General features: G+C 41.7%; 2 protein-coding genes across 2 annotated transcripts; both read left to right on the top strand.

Moving 5' to 3' along the window:
* Window positions 1–60: 60 nt before the first annotated feature.
* traf3ip3 (TRAF3 interacting protein 3) lies at window positions 61–7,995 on the top strand (the record flags this gene model as incomplete). Its single annotated transcript, XM_080853745.1, has 14 exons — window positions 61–140; window positions 494–921; window positions 1,125–1,260; window positions 1,359–1,416; window positions 1,558–1,585; window positions 1,706–1,735; window positions 1,898–1,993; window positions 3,327–3,398; window positions 3,886–4,026; window positions 5,617–5,754; window positions 6,200–6,350; window positions 6,628–6,779; window positions 7,491–7,607; window positions 7,798–7,995. The coding sequence occupies exons 2-14, from the start codon at window positions 583–585 to the stop codon at window positions 7,993–7,995; spliced, it is 1,656 nt and encodes a 551-aa protein (XP_080709871.1). The 5' UTR covers window positions 61–140; window positions 494–582.
* A 1,645-nt stretch (window positions 7,996–9,640) lies between these two features.
* dnase1l1l (deoxyribonuclease I-like 1-like) lies at window positions 9,641–12,934 on the top strand (the record flags this gene model as incomplete). Its single annotated transcript, XM_080853867.1, has 8 exons — window positions 9,641–9,784; window positions 9,956–10,044; window positions 10,206–10,292; window positions 10,476–10,588; window positions 10,862–10,974; window positions 12,063–12,220; window positions 12,661–12,757; window positions 12,854–12,934. 8 exons carry the CDS (start codon window positions 9,641–9,643, stop codon window positions 12,932–12,934), a joined length of 882 nt encoding a protein of 293 aa, XP_080709993.1.
* Between the last annotated feature and the right edge of the window lie 1,842 nt (window positions 12,935–14,776).

The raw sequence follows: 14,776 nt of genomic DNA, 5'->3' as shown, positions 1-14,776 counted from the left end.
CTGTTTAACTTGCATACCCCAAAAGTACGATTGCTCTCTGTGCGAGACTGCAAAGCTGAAATACAAGCTTTAGAGCGGCTTGGGGAGAGCATGCTGGGGCTGGGTTCGTCACCACTAGATGACCCATGAGAACAGATGATGTAAGTTGTCATGTGGAGGTTTGTCCTTCGCCTTAATCAACTTTCTAATAAAAGCTTTCTGTTTGTCTTGTCATTAGGTATTTTTTCTTGTTCTTGTTTTTGTTTTGTTTTTCATTAGTGGCTGTCTAGTTGTATGACTCTCAGGATGTGTATTGCTTAAAAAATTAGAGCCTAAGGCCACCTTTTCTTTTATATGTGTTTATGAAATTACTAATAGATAAGATAACACTTTAATGAAGCATGTTTTAAGTCCAATAACGAAAGAAGCTCTACTCAGAACATTTGTTCATGTCACTTTCAAATAACTAACAAGGCTAAAACTGGATGGACTGGTGTGTTTTTTTTATAACCAGTCACTCAAACTGAGGCACTATACTTCCACCTGCTGAAGACTTCCCCAGTTCCAGCCACCAGCATGGTAAGCCTGGCCAAGAGCTGAAGCATGTGGCTCCTGGAGAGAGAGTATGACATCAAAGTGGAGCAGCGCGCTGTGAGGAACGAACACCTTCGAGACCAACACAACAAGACCTCCTGCAGAAGCCCTACCAGAGAGGCAGATGTGCTGTGGTTTAAGCAGGAGCAACAGCATAAGCGGCAGCTGGAGTTCGCTAAGAGAAGGACCACAGACGGTGGCACCACTAGGTTCGAATTCGCCACCGTGAGAAGACCCACCGGCACGAGATTAGGACCACTGGCACGTGAGGCACCCTTGTCAACACAGCGTCCGCTGATAACGAGGGGTGGCATGGGAATCCCTAATGACGTCAAATCAACTTCACAGGTCTACAGAACATTCTGTTATTACAGCTACAGTATGATATCATGACAAGTCTGGCAGTTCATTAAGTTGAAATACTAATATATTAAATTTAACTGCATAAAATGTCACTTTTTGTAAAAAATATGAATTTAAGGTGGTGTATTTATTTATTTTCTCACTACAGTTGTGAAAGCACGTAACATATGTTTTGATGTCCACTGTAGACCACTGGTCAAGGCCAGGCCACTTACACTCTAAAAGGAAGAGAGTCTGCTGCAAAGCAAGCTCGCCTGAATATCATCTCCTCCGTGAGGATGAAAGTCCACCAAAAGAGAACCATCTTAACAAGACAAGAGAGAGGTGGGCTATCATTCCATGTTGTGACTAGTTTCAGACCAACATAAGGTGTCATTGATCTGTGTTCTGACTTTCTCTATGACAACCACAATCAATTACAGTCATTCTTGGAGACATAGGCAATCAAAAGACTCAACAAAATACGGGCATGCAGACAAAGTAAGTATACAACTAATATGAATGTGTGGTAAACTTAAAAAAAAAATGTCTGTGAAGATTAAAAGCATTCTGAAGCCAATGTGCCATCCTCTTACACACTGTCTGCCTCTCCTCCTTGTGTCCTCTCTCTAACTGTGGTAGGCCTGGCTTTGTCACAGTGAAGGAAGACGTAAGTTCCATCTATTTCTAAGCAACAATGTGGACACATCTGTGTGTTGCATAAGAAACTGGTCAGAGCAAACCATTTTTCTAATGTATTTATTTTTTACTGTCTTCTCCGCAACTACAGGATGTTCTCCTACTGACCGACTACTTACAGGTACTATATTGTACATAAACATTTTGTTATATTTACAGTTCTAAGGAAACATTTAGCATGTATTTACCTATTTATTAAAAATGAAGGTGATGCATTGAGGGACTACCAAGGGACTAATTTCCTGACAGGGTAAATATTTGGACCTGTACTGTTTTCCTACAGGAGGCTTTGCACAGAGAGGAGGACTTAAGGATGAAGTTGACTTCTCTCCAGCGCAGCACCGCTACGCTACTCCACTCCTCAGAGTACCTGTGGAAGGTCAGTCCCTTCTGGTCTCATCCACAATACCATCATATCAGCACTGCTGTTGGTTTGTCCAAACAGATGTGTGTTGACAGGCTTATCGTTCCAGCAACCTAGCTGGCATAATGAAAGCACATCTTTTTATTGACTTAACCTCTATGTTGGTAGGTGAGACATTTTTGTAGTTCCAGTGCCAGCCTTGTAAGTGACAAACAGCCTCTTAAGGAGGAGTGAAGGGAGACAATGGTGAATGGGAGTGTTAAAACTTTTATTATAGGCCACAAACTAAGGTCACCCTCAGATTACTGCAATGGACTTTCATATTCCATTATGATGTAGTATATGACTTCCATTATGACACTGCAGTTCTGACATAGAATTCAAACTGTTATTTGCCTGTTCTATTCTATCTGTTTGCACATTCAGCATTCAGGGGTGTCTTTGAATGAACGAGAGAATACTGCAGAATATGTCATGTAAACTCCTCCGTTTTGGGGGAGGTGGCATGTAGCTACTGTTTTTCATAAGCTGTCAGGGCACATATATTGGATACAGCTATGTCACATTGTGTGCATTTCTCAGTCAGAAGGGTAAGTGGAATTTTTAAGCTAGCTTTCTATGTTATCCTAATGAAGATAGGCCCTGCTTTAAAACTATTAGTGATGCTCAGGTGGATGGTAGGCTATAGCTAGTGTTCAGTCAATACATGAGACGCCCGTGAACTCGGTTGGGGATTTCTGTTTTTCATTTTGTGTGCAGATATTTCAGGCCTGCTGTCTTTAAATTTCTCTTGTCTCTCCACCAATCCCTTTCAACTTCCATGTCGATACATTTCCATTCCCAATTAATCCTAAAAAAGTATTTTTAGAAAATGTTAAATGTTGATGTGTCCTGACACTTTAGCAGAAGTGCAGAAACCACAAAGGTGAGGTATTTCCTGTAGAACTATAGTTCAGTAGGATGCACTCAGCTATCAGTAGCATCTTGATTTCGCTAAACACACACTCTCACACAGGAAGGGAGGGTGGAGCTAACACCGATAACTGTTACTCTTTCTTACAAATGTCCAAACCACTCAATCTGTCTGTTTTTAGGCAGGGTTGTTAAGGTAGGGTTTTATATATTGTTACAGGATTTTAATTTTTTTTTAAATTACAAAGTGCAGTGGAACAGTTTGTGTAAGAGAAGATTGAGTCTGAGTTTTGATATGAGCAGTAATAACACGTACAGTACATGTACACCCTTCTTGACAACACCGTTGGATTTGTGCTCAGTTTTGGACGTTGCAGTATTTTTCCATGTGATACTCTTGCATCTCTCACATTTCCATCGTCTCTCCCTCTGTCAGACTCGCTGCAACGAGGACCTGCTCAAGAGTAAGATCAATGCCCTGGAGTCTCAGCTGCAGGTCTGCATGAAGGTAAGACTGACGCCTAACATGTCCAGAACAGCTGCAGAATGACACATCTGTATTTACACAGTCTGATTGAGTCTGACTATGCAAGCTGTAACTCAAGAGGGTACCAGGAAGTGATGGGTGCTTAAATCCTTCAGATCTGTTTCCATAGAAAGATTGTAGCTTCATTCCATGTCTATGACTAAATCCCCTGCTTTAAATAGCCTAAATTCAGTGGGGTTTTATTGACCAGAGGCTAACGATAAAAGGGTTCTCTGTACCTATCCCTTACCCCAAGGTTTGACATTGTGTACTGGTATATGGAGGTTAAGAGAGCACTGGTATATGAATACATGGGTTATTATTTATTAATATTGAATATTAATATTCTTTTATCAAACCACTTTTATTGCGATAGGATATGCTGATCAGCTTGATATAGGTCCAGCATCAGTCTTCTTGTATGAATGGTGAGGTGGTTGATAATGCAAGAGTGTGGAATCTCTCTCAGGGGCTTCCTCAAGATGGAGTGAAAGGGCTGCTGGTGGACATGGAGAAGGAGAAGGGGGAGCAGGAGGAGAGGGCCCTGCAGGCCGTCCAGAGGGGCACAGAGGAGAGGGCCGAGGCCCAGGGCAAGATACTAAATCTCCAGGTACATTAGGACTCTCACTGCCTGCCAAGCACTGTGACATGGTTTAGGCAATCTACTAGCTACTCTCCAAACAATTTGTCAAGCATATGAAGCAACAGCGTTATGCCTAGATACAATTGTTAATACAAAGTAATTAGTGTCTGTAGATCACAAAGCTAGATTTTTGTTTTAGAGAGTCTTGAAAAGGTTGTCTTCAAGCAAGTTTTTGATTTTGTGTTTCTGTCTTATTTGCTAGACCCGAAGCACTCTTGTTTTAAGAGTGGTAATTCTACTGAAACTGCTCTTTAATCTGTGACTGAAGCCCAGTCATCAATTTGGATTTTACTAGACTTGTCAGCAGCCTTCGACACAGTGAACCATGGCATTCTCCTTTTGGGGAAACTGTACCTCACTGGAAGTTCCTTTCCTATTTTCTATTTACACCACTTCCTTAGATGAGATCATCTGTTCCCTTAGGTTCTCCTGTGACTGTACTTGTGCTTCCCCCCAGATGACTCCTCAATATTGGTTCAAATTTCTAAAAGCCTCAGTAATATTTTAGTTTGAATGAGGGGTCATCACCTTTAGCTCAAACTTTCTACTGGTATTCCCAGCCAATCTCACAAAATAATCTACATCTTCATCTTCACTGATCCTGAGCATGTGAGCACTGATTTCTATGAGGATGTAGCTTCTGTCTTGAGGTTTTGTCAGTTCCCACTCTATAAAATTCGGAAGATCAGACCTTATCTCAAACAATATGGTAAACAACCTCTTGTGCAGGCCCTGGTTATTTCTGCACTAGTTTACTGCAATTCAATTTGAAAAGGCCTGCCTGCATGTGTTGAGACGGTTGCAGATGATTCAGAATGCAGCGGCTTGTTTGGTCTATCATCAGCCAAGAGGACACATGTAACTCCTCTGCTGGTCACCCTTCACTGGCTGCCTGAAGGTCCTAGAATTACATTTCAATCCCTCACTCTCACCTATAGGACAGCCACTGGATCGACACTAGCCTATTTAAATGCTATAATTCAGATCTATTCTCCCCCTTATCGATAGTTGGACCTCAGTGGTATTTGAGGCATTCTTTTATTCTTTCATAGTTATGGTATATGGTATTATGGTTACGATTATGATGATGATCATTCTCATTGTTGTTGTTAACTTATGGTTTTACTTTAAAATTACACAAAATATTGTTTTATGAGTTTCATTTCATTATGTCCATTACTTATTTTCTCATTGTTGGTTTTACTGTTTTTGTAAGTCACTTTGAACAAAAGCATCTACTTAATACTTTAACTATATCTAAAGCAACACCAAGGCTGTAGAGGTTTGGGCCCACAGAGATATTTGTAAAATATCTTTAATTGTTACAGCTATATAATCTAACATATTTATCATTGTAAAACAATCTGTTGTATTTTTCTTTGCCATACTATAGTGGGAAACAACTGACAAATGGCATGTAAATGTAAACACACATGTAACTCACTATGTAAGAGTCAGTCTAATAAAGTAGATTCTGCTCCAGAGTTCATTGCCTGAAAATGACTGCGTGGTGTCTGTTCAACTTGTCTTTACACCTATTCCCATGTTGTCCATTAGGAGGCGCTGCAGACAGCCAGGGCTGAGTCAACTAAGTGGCAGAGCCTTTGCGGGGAGCTGCGCGGGAGTTCCACCCAGCTGAAGAGAGGCCTGGATGTCTGCACCGAGCAGCTGCAGCAGCTGCACACTCAGCTGGAGGTGAGAGGAGCTTACTTCTGATCAGGACACAGGGTGTCAGGGAATGAGGGTGTGTTTGTGTGTACTTTAGTCAAACCCACAGAGACAGTCCAGCCAAGTAATGAAAAACAAAGGTCACAGGACCGACTTCTGTGTGTGTGTGTACGTGTCTTATACACTACATGTCTTATACATCAAATGCATCTATTTAATAGCTGATCTTAATGTACTGTATCTCACTTGCGTAACTTTTTGTGTAAATGTAATTGTGTTTTTATTCAATTGTTTTGGTATAAGTTTGTGTGTATGTGCTTTTTTCCGTCTGAATGTATGTTTGTTTCTGTATGTGATGTGTTTGTGCATGTTCATTTGTGACTGTGCCTGTGCATGATTATGGATGTTTTTAATCTGTGTGTATGTGTTTTCTGCGTGCGTGTGTGTGTGGGCATACGTGTGTCCTCCTCAGCTTTCTCATGGTCGAGAGTGTGAGCTGAGCCAGCAGCTGGACGCCGTGCAGGAGGTGCAGCAGGAGGAGGAGGAGGAGGAGCTGCGCTCGCGCGTCGCTCAGCTTGAGGAAGACAAGCGAACCCTGAGCACACAGCTACAGGAAGCCAGAGGTATTCTCACTTCCTGCCCTGCGGTCACACTGCAGCAGTCAACACGTAGCACTGTCACCCTCAAATGTAGCAGCTTGTTTTGCATGCAAAAGCATTATTTCGATATCCAGCGTTTGGATTTGCATTTAACATCCTAATATGACACAAGACCCGTTTGGGCACTGGTGCTGTAGCAGCCTTACATCATTCATAAGTGTGCCATTTGAAACTTGAGAAAAAGGGGAACTGATTTGACTGGGCTTCCTCCTGCATGGCACCCGACCCCTACGGCGCTCAGATATGCTCTCCAGAAAAGGCCCAGGGGAACTCACCACTAGGGCTGGAGTCGTGTCTGAGGAGGGGCCAGCACTGCAGCTCTTTAGGGAAGAGGACCACATGGCAGGCCGGCTTCGGGCAACAGGGGAGAGGCTCAAGATGAAGGAGAGAGAGGTGAGGCATTTAACCAAACTCAGACTGACCAGGTTATGTAAGTGGTGGTGATAATGGTGATGATGATGATGATGATGGTGTGTGTGTGTGTGTGTGTGTGTGTGTGTGTGTGCGTGTGTGCGTGTGTGCGTGTGTGCGTGCGTGCGTGCGTGCGTGCGTGCGTGCGTTTGTGTGTGTGTTTGTGTGTGTGTGTGTGTGTGTGTGTGTGTGTGTTTGTGTGTGTGTGTGTGTTTGTGTGTGTGTTTGTGTGTGTGTGTGTGTGTGTGTGTGTGTGTTTGTGTGTGTGTGTGTGTGTGTGTGCGTGCGTGCGTGTGTTTGTGTGTGTGTGTGTGTGTGTGTGTGTGTGTGTGTGTTTGTGTGTGTGTGTGTGTGTGTGTGTGTGTGTGTGTGTTTGTGTGTGTGTTTGTGTGTGTGTGTGTGTGTGTGTGTGTGTGTGTGCGTGCGTGCGTGTGTTTGTGTGTGTGTGTGTGTGTGTGTGTGTGTTTGTGTGTGTGTGTGTGTGTGTGTGTGTGTGTGTGTGTGTTTGTGTGTGTGTGTGTGTGTGTGTGTGTGTGTGTGTGTGTGTGTGTGTGTGTGTGTGTGTGTGTGTGTTTGTGTGTGTGTTTGTGTGTGTGTGTGTGTGTGTGTGTGTGTGTGTGTGTGTGTGTGTGTGTGTGTGTGTGTGTGTGTGTGTGTGTGTGTGTGTGTGTGTGTGTGTGTGTGTGTGTGCAGTGCGTGGAGCTCCAGGCGCAGCTGGAGGCTCTGGAGCTGGAGTGTCGGTCCTATCAGTCCAGTGTGACCCTGTGCCGAGAGGAGCTCAGACAGCTGAGAAACCGACGCAGCCAAAAGGTGAGCAAACAGCCCAGCCAACATGGCTGCTTCTCACATTTTCTCCATGCATTGTCAGTCTGGACTCGATTGACATTATTGTTCATGTGAAACCAATGAATTAATCATCCTTTTGGGAACCATTACATATTTAGGTTGATGGTGTTGCCTACTTGATTTAGCATTTTTTTTTTTTTTTTACTTCTCACAGCCCTCCTGTGGATACTGGCTGGTTCTCCTTCTGTTGCTGTTGGTGTTGGGAGCAGCCCTGTTGGTAGGCCTGTGCCTGTGCTACCCTCTTCTCACTGACTACTTCCAGAACATCTACATGTGTCTTGAGCAACATGTAGAGGACTATCTGAAGACTCTGGCCTCATCACAGAACTCAGGCTGCTTCAGGCCTATATGACATAGAAGCGACAGACTCTAAAGCTAATGATGTTGAGGAGGAGAATATAAGACTTTGATTATTGATGTTTCAGTTTCTGGTAAAGCATTAGAGAGTTGCTTGTGTTTTGTCTTCATTTTGTTGGATTTTATGAGGGTTTGGACTTTGCTATTGTGCAAAAAAGATGCACAAGTTCTGCACTGAAAATAAAACATATCCAGCCTTGCAGTTAGCAAGACGCAAAGACACACAGACACACAGAATAAAATGATTGTTATTATATTGTATGATAAACTTATAATAGGTATACCATCATGTGGAGTCGTAGATATAGTCATATTATTTTCTATTATTTATATGTGTTTACCATTGTATGTGCATAAAATGGGGATCACTACCTTTTTTCACTAAGTGCATTTAGCTAGAGTGCTCATAGAAAACTGAACACTCCAGCAGTGTCTGTCATATGTGTCCCATTGAAAGTCACAGAAGATGGAAAAAGTGTTGAATGTGTGAATGCAATTCAGACATAGACAGGGTGCTTTTATAGAATTCATGTACGTTTTCATTAAATAAACAGATGTGTGTCTTTGACGTTATTGGAATAGTCTTAATTTGTACATGATTATTAAAGTATAAAGACATGTGAATGTAGATGTTTAAATGTCATAGTAATTACTAACTCAACCTCAGTGTTTCTGAAAACTATTGGTATCATACAACTTAGTGTTCTATTGTGCAAATACTAGCTGCATGTGTGATGTTCTAGAAGTTTGTGGTGTTTTGAGGAAACGGGTATCTCTGGCAAACCCCACAGCTCTCAGGCCAACATGGGAGGAAGTGTCACAATTACGGAAACAGACATGCAATGTACATGTGGAGTTAATGTAGTCACCCACTGCAGTCAAATATCATCCAGCAATGACAGGAACAGTAGAGGGAAATGCTCATCTGCTCATGTCACTTCATAGCCCATCACTGTAAGTATTCAGAATGCTCCTTCTCGGTCCTTTGGTAAAGACAATGTGTATTTGAAATAGCAAGGCCTTCCTTAGCTTCTGTTGGAGTCTGTATTCTGTGGGAGAGACAATGTCCATTGGCAGTGCACTGTGAATAAGCGGGGGTGGGGGGCCCATTGTTTCCGGTGTGTTCCCCTGTTGCATGTCAGTCTTTGCACCATTCTGGATGGAGCTCCACAGAGAGTGAACCCTGACACAGCACATCTCTCTGACAGCACCCTCCCCTCCCCCCCTGTCTTTCTCTCCAACTCACCTGGATGAACACATAACGCACACATTCAAGACATGAGGCTCAGAAGGACAACGACCAAAAGACCTGGCAGTGGGTAGGTGACTTCACTCACTATTTATTTATTTGTGAATTTTATTTATTTATCTCATTATTTATTCATGTCATTATTAAATAAGTGTACAATTAATAAGTGTGCTATCTGAAAAATATTTAAATAACATGTGGACCATTAGTCTGGAGTCAAAGAGTTTGTGTAGAATTCATGTCATACATTCAACAGAAATGTACTTTTTGTGTCAGTTTACTTTACTGTGTCAGTTTCTACGGCTGTGTAGATGCTACATAGATTGTGACAAGGGTTGATATTGATAAACAGGACTTTTGCAGTTCATATAGGGGTTGAGTGAGCAGAAGAATGAGGTCTCTGATCTTGCTGATGTGCCTTGTGGGGCTGTGTCTGTGGCCTACCGCCCTCTCCCTGAAAATATGCGCCTTCAACGTTCAGTCGTTTGGAGAGGCAAAGGCAAGCAACAAAAAGGTCATGGCCATTCTGACCAAGGTATGAGATTCAGAAACACACACCTGGTACAGTAGTGCTACATCCAACAGTGTGTTACAGGGTTCCACTCTATTTGTGTTTACTTTACGTGTGTTGACATTCACTTTTGGAATGACGTGATTAACTGAAACTGTTTCTTTTGACCCTGTGGATGGGGTTCTTCCTCATCAGATTATTGCCCGCTGTGACCTCTGTTTGATTCAGGAGGTCCGAGACTCCAAAGGTGAAGCCATCCCTAAACTGGTGAAAAACCTAAACAAGTAAGGAAAACACCTTTATAGAGAGTCTGCACCGGGATGTCATGCATAATAGTAGGGTCTTAGCTAAGGATATCAATCTCAAGATCATTATGATTGCAGGTGAACAGATATGTGCATACTGGTTGTTGACTTTATTTTTCAAATGATGTCCTTTTAACCAGATTTGACAAGTCTCATTCATATGCTCATTTAGAGAGCAAAAGACTGGGAAAGACGACCTACAAGGAACAATACGTTTACATATACCGGTAAGTCGTTGAGTTCTTAATCACCTGTTACTACATACTGATAGAGCTGATCCCTATTCATAAGGGGCATTACACCTGTTGAAAGGTCCAATTTTGAGTACAAATGTGATCAGTGTAAATGTGATAAGTGTATCAGTCAAGACAAGGAAACGCAAACTTTTGCAGCATTCTGTTTGTGCCCAGGCGAGATGTTCTGGAGGTGAAAGATCACTACTACCTGCAGGAGGGAGGGTCCAATCTCACCAGACTCTTCTCCCGAGAGCCTTTCATCATTCGAGTTCACTCTCCCTCAACTCGTAAGCACTCTCTTTCTGCAATCTTCTCACGAGGATGACAGTGTGTACCAAGGGCAGATCTGTCAGTGTGACCAAAACAGTGAAATCACAACAGCGCTACAGCAATCACGTTAGCAACACAGTTGGAGTAATTATAATGTAGTTACAGTTCGGCATTAATGAAATGGATGTTATGTGAGAATGTGATAAATGGAAAGAATTGAATGGCCATTATGTTCTCTGAGACTGTATGGACTTGATTTTAATTAAAGATTTTTTTTTTTTTTTTTACAGTGGTAAAGGATTTAGTCCTCGTCGGACAACACACATGTCCTAAGAATGCCATGAAAGAGATTGAGGAACTCTATGGAGTCTACACGGATATTAGCAAAAAATGGAAAACTCAGGTTAGGATATACACACACACACACACACACACACACACACACACACACACACACACACATACACAGAGAGAGAGAGAGAGAGAGAGAGAGAGAGAGAGAGAGAGAGAGAGAGAAATAGGAGAGCGAGAGAGAGAGAGAGAGAGAGAGAGAGAGAGAGAGAGAGAGAGAGAGAGAGAGAGAGACCAAATGTGCATTTTCATTTAATTTAACATTATGTCTGATTCTTCATTTAATCCCTGACATAACGTTTCCATCAACCGTTAATGTATGTATATAATGTGGCATTATTCTTTTAGCATTCCATATTCCCTATTCCTATCTCCAGTTTCCAGCCTAATGATACGCCTTAGGTTTAGACCTCTTTGTGTGTCTCTGTTGTTTATTGTTTATTGGTTTATTTGATAGGGACCATGCATATTCATGAACATTGTATATAAAACACCATGTAAATATGCCAGAGTTAGTAAAAATAACTACTTTCCATCTGCAGTCCCTAGGCAGGTGACATAGGACAAACATAGAGACAGCCAGCAGTCAGAAAGCACTCATACACTATACACTTAAACACAAAATGGTGACGTACATATAAACAACAGATAAACAGAACAGAAATACATGATGACAAGGACATGATTAATAAAAACACAGAACAGAAAAACATGATGACAAGGACATCATTCATCCGCCTCTATACTGTTTTTCTGAATTTCGGGGATAGAATATGGGTGATGAATTGTGGCAGTTTAGAGGTGAGTGCATCTCTGATTGTCTAGGAGCCACTGTTTTAAGTGAGTTTTGAAGGTGTTAAATGAAGGGCACTCTCTTATTGGGAGGGGCAGGCTATTATTAAGCCAGTATTAAATCATGCTGAGCAGTTCCACTGCAGAAATATGTGCCAACCATCTCTCTTCTTACCTGCATATTTTTAGTATAAAGACATCTTACCAAATTTATGACCCACACTGAGAACACAAGTTCTACTCTGGCACACAAGCAAAGTTACTGTACAGTGGATGACACGTTTATGATTTAAAATGGTCTCTCTCTCTCTCTCTCTCTCTCTCTTTCTCCGCCTCGCTCTCTGCCAGAATGTGATGTTTCTGGGAGATCTCAATGCTGCCTGCAGTTACATCACTATCAAGGGCTGGAGAGCCATTCGCCTGAGGAATGACCCCAAGTTCCATTGGCTCATAGGGGATGAAGTGGACACCACCGTCCGTGAAAACACACACTGCGCTTACGACAGGTTGGTGGTCATGACTAACTTGTAAAGAATTCAAACTTACATTAAGGCAAAATATTTGCCAGTGCTTACCCCACAAATATGGTTTGAAACTCCTTCACTTTATAAATTGATTCAGATGATTCCGCAATAAGAAGCACACACTTAAGTAGCCATTTTTGTGCAAGGTAACTTAAAGAAGAATTTAAAAACAGTTGTTTTCTGGCATTGGTACGACCACACTTTACTGTAGCTGTAACTACAGATTTGCCACACAGAATCTAATTTCAGACTGCTTTCGTTAAGATGCACATTTTAATGTCTTTGTCAGAGCGACACTTCCACTGAGAATATACAGTGCAGTAAATATATGGCATGTTATGATCCCTAAAAATTGCTATTTTCATTTTCAATGTCATGCTGGACCCATTGAGCCTCTGAAATATTTTCATGCCTTCCAACAGAATTGTTGTCCATGGAAAAGAGCTCTTCCATGGGATTGTTCCTGATTCCGCTCAACCCTTCAACTTCAAGAAGGAATTCCACCTCCCTGAGGATGAGGTACACTACCACTACCATTGCCATTAAATCGAAGAGTAGAAATAAGCTTTATGTGATGGTACTAAAGGAGAACCTTTGCTAATTGATTTTGTTCAGGCTTTGGAGGTCAGCGATCACTACCCAGTCGAAGTGGACCTGAAACCTAATCACCGCTATCATCTTCGACACGAGCTCTGATTCCAACATGATTCCATCGTGCACTCCACCACCAAACAGATCATACATACTTCAGTGCTAAGACAAAACCATTTTTACCTTATACATTTGTGAAAGATAAATAAATGAAACCCTTATAGCATCAGTTTTGAGAGTGTTTTACTACTTACCAGAACTTTGTTAAACTTTCATATTTCTCCTTTAACATTTCATCATTCAGTAAGAGACAGGCATAAAAATATGACTAGAAGCTGCAGTGGTAGGATAGAGATATATAAAATCAAACAAACAAACAGGAAATGTAAGTGGGACCATTTGAGGCCAAAATATCAGGACCCTAGTGTCATATTCGAAATGGCTAGTCTGGACCAGACCAATGACAACAGTACTCTGGGAACTCTGGAAAAGCAAACTTTCATTTATCTGAATGTACAATGGATCTAAAACTGTTGGGTTGTGTCCACCAATTAATGTGTTCCAAAAGAGCAATTATGTGGACACACTGATATAAATGTAAAACACAAAAATCAGCACATTACTTATATCTGAATTTTGTTAACAGCCTGAATTGTTTAAATATGTTTTTCCCCCTATGTATTCCAAACGATTTTTACCACTGCTTGATTGAGACACTGTAACCATCACACATAACAATGTCAGAAAGAGAGCTTCTCTTGTTGTTGACGCAGAGGATGTTTTAAAAAAAAAAAGAGTGTGGTGCACCTGCCCCTTCATCTGTCACCAGTGCCTCGGTGTCACGTCAGAAACATGGTGCAAGAAAAAAAAAAGGAAAACAAAATCTAGTGCAGTACAGGCCAGTGGAGTAGCATAGACGTTATGTTTAACAACGGATACTTGCACATCGACTCTTTTAATAACACATTTGTTTTGTTTTGATGGCTGAGTTGGGAGTTGATTTCTATTTTAAAAGAGAGAAGTGAGTTCTTTACCTCCACTTTGACAGGAAGCTAATCTGGTGCACAGAGGTAAGGCTTTTCAACTGAATTTGAAAACATTGACCTTCTTTTGATCATAAACTGAGCTCTCGTGCATTGGGATTCCACTTGCATTGAACAAACCCTTAACTCTCTCTTGATTGTACATTTTGTGCACAGAAATGGAGCAAAATGTTGCTGATTTACTTAAAGACACATATTCAGGTATGAGATACTTTTATTTTTGAGGAAGATCTCAATGCTGCAGACTCATCTAGATATTAATGGAGATTCTGTGCAATTCTCAGATATTTCACAACAAAAATGTAGCATTTCTTTTCTATCATCTACCCTTCTCTGTTAGATGTGGAGCTAGAGTTTGAGCACCTTAACTTTGAAGACTGCATGGACCAAAATTCTCTGGCTAGTAGACCCACACAAACACAGGAGACTGATAAGACCCAGGAACTAACAGGGGCTCCAAGGAACACCTCACCAGAAAGCTCAGTGGAGAATCACAACGAGCACAAGAACACAACAGGAAAGGAGGCGTATGTGCGAGACACAGACAGTGAAACTGACGAGGAGTTCAGAACTCTAGAGAATACAGAAATGTCATACAAGAGACACCTTCATGAAGATGAAACAGGGAACTGGACTGAAAGGCAATTGGGCTTTGAAGGAGATCAAACAGGAGAAGACCAGCCAAGCACGGGGAGACCTGACAGCCTTGGCAAAGTCCAAAATGAAGAAGGTGAAGGTTGTGTGCCATTTTTACAGCAGGCCAGCCCTCAAAGTCTAGACGACACAAGCGGTTACTCAGATTCAGATTCAGATTCAGATTCAGGAAATGAAGACGCAGAAGCGACAAGACAACAACTTGAGCCTGTGGACAAAGAAGCAGTGAAAGAACTGTCATTATGTGCGT

Source organism: Sprattus sprattus, assembly GCF_963457725.1.
Source record: "Sprattus sprattus genome assembly, chromosome: 16".
NCBI lineage: Eukaryota > Metazoa > Chordata > Actinopteri > Clupeiformes > Clupeidae > Sprattus > Sprattus sprattus.
The sequence above is the reverse complement of the archived record's forward strand: the minus strand, read 5'-3'. Positions and strand labels throughout refer to the sequence as shown.